This window comes from Tupaia chinensis, unplaced genomic scaffold (assembly GCF_000334495.1).
Source record: "Tupaia chinensis unplaced genomic scaffold, TupChi_1.0 Scaffold000451_1, whole genome shotgun sequence".
Lineage (NCBI taxonomy): Eukaryota > Metazoa > Chordata > Mammalia > Scandentia > Tupaiidae > Tupaia > Tupaia belangeri.
The window spans coordinates 498,573-504,313 of NW_006159957.1; the positions used below are offsets into that span (position 1 = coordinate 498,573).

At 47.4% G+C, this 5,741-nt stretch overlaps 1 protein-coding gene across 1 annotated transcript in view; it reads left to right on the top strand.

Annotated features, from left to right (window-relative positions):
• The window catches only part of ENTPD3 (ectonucleoside triphosphate diphosphohydrolase 3), a 50,450-nt gene extending 47,977 nt beyond the window's left edge, over positions 1-2,473 (top strand). Inside the window, exon 10 of the mRNA XM_006155385.2 lies at positions 1,180-2,473. Within this exon, the coding sequence (XP_006155447.1) occupies positions 1,180-1,416 (237 nt within the window). The 3' untranslated portion in view covers positions 1,417-2,473. The remainder of the gene's footprint in view (positions 1-1,179) is intronic.
• Positions 2,474-5,741: the final 3,268 nt, after the last annotated feature.

Sequence of the window (5,741 nt, forward strand, 5' to 3'; positions counted from 1 at the left end):
CAGACAGACAGAGAGAGACATAGAGACAGAAAGCGAGAAATCACCCCCCAGGGGGGATGGTCACATCGCAATCCCTTCTCCATTCTCCTCTCGGGATCTTAGGCATGCACGCACACGCGCCCGGCGTGAGTTTTAAGCCACTGGGACCGGGACAGGAACCACGGTCAACTACGTGGGAGTCCAGCAACATAGCCATTATGCTAACTGCTGGTTCCCAACTTTTTATTTCTTAGATTTGATCAGAGAGGGACAGAGTGAGGAGAGAGAAAGAGAGAAAGTGAGAAAGCAAGTTGCCAGGTCTGGGACTCAAACCGTAGTCAGCCATGTGGGAGTCCAGCGCCCTTAATCACCACACCACTTGCCGGCCCCAACAAAATGTTTTTTTAAGACAGAGTGTCATTCAAGATAGAGATGGTTATAGCATAATGATAGAGGGTTCAAGTACTGTGGAGATTGCAAATTTGAAACAGGTATATAACCATTATAACAGCTGGAAAAAAAGAAAACAGTGGATGGAGCTACCAGGACACTGAGCATGTACTTCTCTTTGGAGTGATGCTGTTTTTAGAAACCATTGCTGAGTCAATAATGCACTTATTATTCTTTTTTTCTTTTTTTTTCCTTTGGAGAGGTTTTTGCTATAGGGTGCGTGCGCTCACCAGACAGAGAGAGACAGAGAGACAGAAAGCGAGAAATCACCCCCCAGGGGGGATGGTCACGCCGCAATCCCTTCTCCTCCATTCTCCTCTCGGGATCTTGGGCACGCACGCACATGCGCCTGGCGTGAGTTTAAGCCACCGGGTCCGGGACACGAATCGCGGTCGACTACATGGGAGTCCAGCGACATAGCCATTACGCTAACTGCTGGTCCCTGCACTTATTCTTCTTTCTGTGGCCCCACACAGTCCCATCCCCCTGCATGCTGGAAATACCTTCTCTGTTATTAATTGTGCCTTCTTCAGAGTTGGCTATGGCACAGTTGGGAAAATCTGTTCTTGGGTTTTCTTTGCTGTTCCGGAGGTGAGATCTCTGAGCCTTTGTGGCCACAATGCCTTTTTTAATTTGGGCAAGTCCTTTGACCTCCTTAGGCCAGTTTCCTGTGGGAGCTTGGTGAGGCTGACAGTGCCCTGGGTATGTCACGTGAGCCCTGACCACTGAGCCGTCTCCTCTCCTCCACAGGTGGCGAACAGCAGCATAGCCTGGTCTCTCGGCTACATGCTCAGCCTGACCAACCAGATCCCGGCAGAAAGCCCCCTGATCCGCCTGCCCATCCGGCCGCCTGTCTTTGTGGGCACCATTGCCTTCTTCACGGCGGTGACCGTGCTGTGTCTGGCGTTGCTGGTGTACCTGTGCTCAGTGTCCAGGATGAAGAGGAGCTCTGAGCATGCCTTCAACCATGCCGTGGATTCTGAGTGAGACTTCAGAGCAGCTCCTGGTGGCCCCAGAGCTGTGAAGAGCCAGCCTCGGTGGCCCCAGGCAGTGCGAGTGAAGCAGCCACCTTCAGGAAACACTACAAAAAGTTGAACGCCTAGGCCATGTGCCTCTCAAATACTGATTTCTGCCAAAGCACCTCCTGGAGGTCCTCCAGCCCATCCTGTGCGTGTTGCTCCTCCAGAGACCCCACCCCTCACTTGCTGATCTATGAAGGAACAGAGAAGATAAGTCATCAGGATCAAGCTCTTTATTCTAAGCCCCCCAGGGGAGGAGCAGGCTGGGAATGTCCCAGTTTAATGCCATAGAATTGACCTCAGGGTTGTGTCCAATTCCCCTCCCAGCAAGATCTCTTGAAGGGTTTGGCCTAGCAGATACCACATTTTATGGGTTCCTCCCATTGGTCCTTAGCTAAAACTGTCTTTCAGCAGTCCCGTAGGCATGGAGCTCCCTCAGACCGGCAGAATTTAGCATCTGGGGGAGAAGACTCCTTTACCCCGAGGACAGTGGCCAGAGCCAGCCTTCTGTCATTTTCATGCACGTAGACCCTGAAGCACAGAAGCATACAGAAGGTCTCCCAGAAAACTGTGAGCCATTCCCACAGTGGAACTGCCCCTCAGGGCCCTTGGTCAGTAGATTTCAGCTTGTGTGTACCATCCTCGTCATCTCATTGTAATATTGCTATACCCTCAGCCTTCCAGACCTTCCTGCCTTTGGTAGGCTTTTACCTAGGGCTGTCATCCCACGGTCATCATGGTGGGTGTATTTTGCCACCATTCCCACGTTACACTTGATACTGTCAGAGTCTATGATGTGCTTACCAATTATGTGCCAAGATCATAGGCTTCGCTATGTAGAAGCCATAGGTCTTGACGTGGGGTAATGAAGGAAGCTGAAGGAATGTCCACCTCCCAAGTGGGATGAGGAGAAACTCCAGCAGCTCCAAGGACTGCCGGCTAAAACTCCACATCATCCCAGAGTGCTGTTAGGTGACTATGGAATAAAGAGCTCTTGTTTTATTTTGACAGCGCGTGTGTGTGCGTGTGTGTGTGTGTGTGTGTGTGTGTGTGTGTTAAATTCCATAAGGTACTCTTTCTCTCAAGGACCCAAGGTAGTTTTTATGAGAGGACTTTTTTCAAATTAAGAGCATTTTCTTTCTTTCTTTTTAAAATTATTTTATTGAACTTTATCTTATTTATTGTAATTTGACCAGAGAGGGACAGAGTGAGAGAAAGAGAGAGGGAAAGTGAGAAAGCAAGCCTCCAAGCCCAGGACTCGAACCACAGTTGGCCATGTGGGAGTCCAGTGCCCTTACCCACCATGTCACCTGCTGGCCCCAAGAGCATTTTCTTATGAGAATTTTTCTCCTGAATTAAGAAAACTATGCATTAATATCACCTTTTATTCCAGAGAGTTCAAAGTGCTTTCACTTTGATCATCTTTGGCAAGTTGTAGCTTCACAGAGGATTAGAACACTAAATAAGTACAAAAGTGTTTGACTAAGTTATCTCTAAGAGCCACTTAAATCTTGACTCCCATCCAAAATGGCTGATCCCATCCCAGAGGGCACCTTTGCTCACTGTCTTGTCTACACAGACTGTAGGTCATCCTCCCACCCATCCAAATAATGCCTACTTCTTTTTTTTTTTTTTTTTTGGAGGGGACTTTTTTTTTCCTATAGGGCACGTGCGCTCACCAGACAGAGAGAGACAGAGAGACAGAAAGCAAGAAATCACCCCCCAGGGGGGATGGCCACGCCACAATCCCTTCTCCTCTATTCTCCTCTCGGGATCTTGGGCACGCACGCACACGCGCCCAGCGTGAGTTTAAGCCGCTGGGTCCGGGACGCGAACTGCGGTCAACTACGTGGGAGTCCAGCGACATAGCCATTACGCTAACTGCTGGTCCCAAGCAGAATTCTAAGATGGTCCCCAGCATCTTCACCCTCTGGTTGTATCTTGTGATTGATTATGTGATTACATGGCAAAAGTTATTTGCAGGTCTAATTACTAATCAGTTGATATTAAAATGGAGAAAGTACCCGGTAGGCCTAATCTCATCAAATGAGCTCTTCAAGAAAGAGCATTTTCTCCAGAAAAGGAAGTCAGGGAGATTCCAAGTGTAGGAAGGATTCATCGTGTTGTGAGCAGCTTAAAGACAGAGGAGGGCATGTGAAAGGGGGCTGAGAGCAGCTTCTAGGCACTAAAAGCAACCCCGGCTGTCAAAGTGGAGGGAAGACAGAGTGGAACAACTGATTTCTTTATAGAAAAAAGTCCAACTTGATCCCTTTCTCACACCATTTATGAAAATCTTTTTCAGGACAGTTGAGTATCAAGTATGAAAGATAAACCTGTCATAGTTTTAGGAGAGAAAAGGAAGGGCCAGCAAGTGGACAGTGGTTAAGGTGCTGGATCCCACATAGCTGACTCTGCAGTTCAAGTCCTGGATCCGATGACTTGAAAAACATGCTAGGCCCATGTGTGTGCATGCCCAAAATCCCAAGAGGAGAATGGAAGAGAAGGGACGGCAGTGTGACCATCCCCTGTAGGGAGTGATTTCTCACTTTCCCTTGCTCTCTGTCTTTCTTTGGCAAGCACACTCATCCTATGGCAAATATATATATATATATATATAATTAATAAATAAAAATATGGGCAGCCTCCAGAGTCTAGTGGTAAAGGGAGCTATATCCCACATGGCCTACCATGGTTCGAGTCCCAGCCCCAGCAGTTTAAGGGACATACCAGTGCAAGCCCCACATCCCAACAGAATGGAGAAGTGGAGAAGGGATTGAAGTATTACTGTGCCCCCCCCCTCTCTCTCTCTCTCTCTCTCTGTCTGATGAGCAAAAAACACCTTCTGGTAACTAAAAAAAAAGGAGTGAAAAGAGCTTCAGTCTTGTAGTGAGGTGGTTAGGTGCAGGAGTCAGAGCCTACATGGCCAGTCACAGTTCAATTCCTGGCCCCAGTATTTTGAAAAACTCACCGAGTGTTTGTGCACGCATGCCCCAAATCCTGATGGGATGGAGAAAAGGAAGGGGAAAGGACAGCGGCATCGCTACGCCTCACTGGAGGGCACTTCCTCTCTCTCAAGTGTGCATGCCCTCTGGCATTCAAGAAAACCAGTCGGTGACGTGGTGGTTAAGGCAACTGACTATGTGGTTCAAGTCCTGGATCTGGCAGCTTGAGAAGAAATGCATTGGGTATATATGTGTGTGCCCAAAATTCTGGAAGGAGAAATAGAGAAAGGATCGCAGTGTGCGTGGGAGCAGGTGTGTGCTTTCTTACTTTCCTTCTCTCTCTCTCTTCTCTTTCTCTTTCTGTGTCTCTCCAGCAACTGCACCCTCTTGCAAATTAAAAAATAAGGGACCAGCAGTTAGCGCGTAATGGCTATGACGCTGGACTTCCACGTAGTCAACTGCGATCCACGTCCCGGACCCAGTGGCTTAAACTTACGCTGGGCGCGTGTGCATGTGTGCCCAAGAACCCAAGAGGAGAATGGAGGAGAAGGGATTGTGGCATGGCCATCCCCCCCTGGGGGGTGATTTCTTGCTTTCTCTCTCTGTCTCTGTCTGTCTGTCTGGCGAGTGCATGTGCCCAATAGCAAAAACCTCTGAAATAAATAAATAAATAAGAGTGAGAGAAAGAATGTAAAAAGACAAGCTACTGTATGAAAAAAGACATTTGCAACATACATAATTGATAAAGGACTACTTTCTAAATTACATGAATGATTCCTACAAGTCAGTGAGAAAAAAGCAGATAATCTATTTCTCAATGGTCAAAAGGCTTGAAAAGATCATTGCCAAAGGAGAAATAAAAATGTCTAATAAACATGAAAATATGCCCATCTCATACTACAACGAGAAGGGTAGCTCCGTGGCACAGTGCTAAGTAACGCACTGCTCAAGAGAAGCTGAAATCCACACAGTGACTACAGCTCAGACCCTCATCCCGGTCACCTGGAATACACCAGGGACACCCACAGGTGCCCAGGGTTCGATGAGCTGGAGGGCTAAAGGAAGGGGATGGTAGCATGGTCAGATCCTGAGATGAGAGCGCTCTCTGTCATGTGCACACATTCTACTATGAGTAAAGAAAAGAGAAACTACAATGAAATAATACAATATATTCATTAGCTTGGAAAAATGTAAAAGTCTGACAATCCCAAACATTAGTGAGGTTGTAGAACAACTGGAAGTTTCATACGCTGCTAGTAAGAATGTAAGCTAATACAACCATTCTGGAAAATTGTGGTATTATCTAATGAGGTCGAAAATATACACACAAAGTTCCTGGAAATTCCAACTG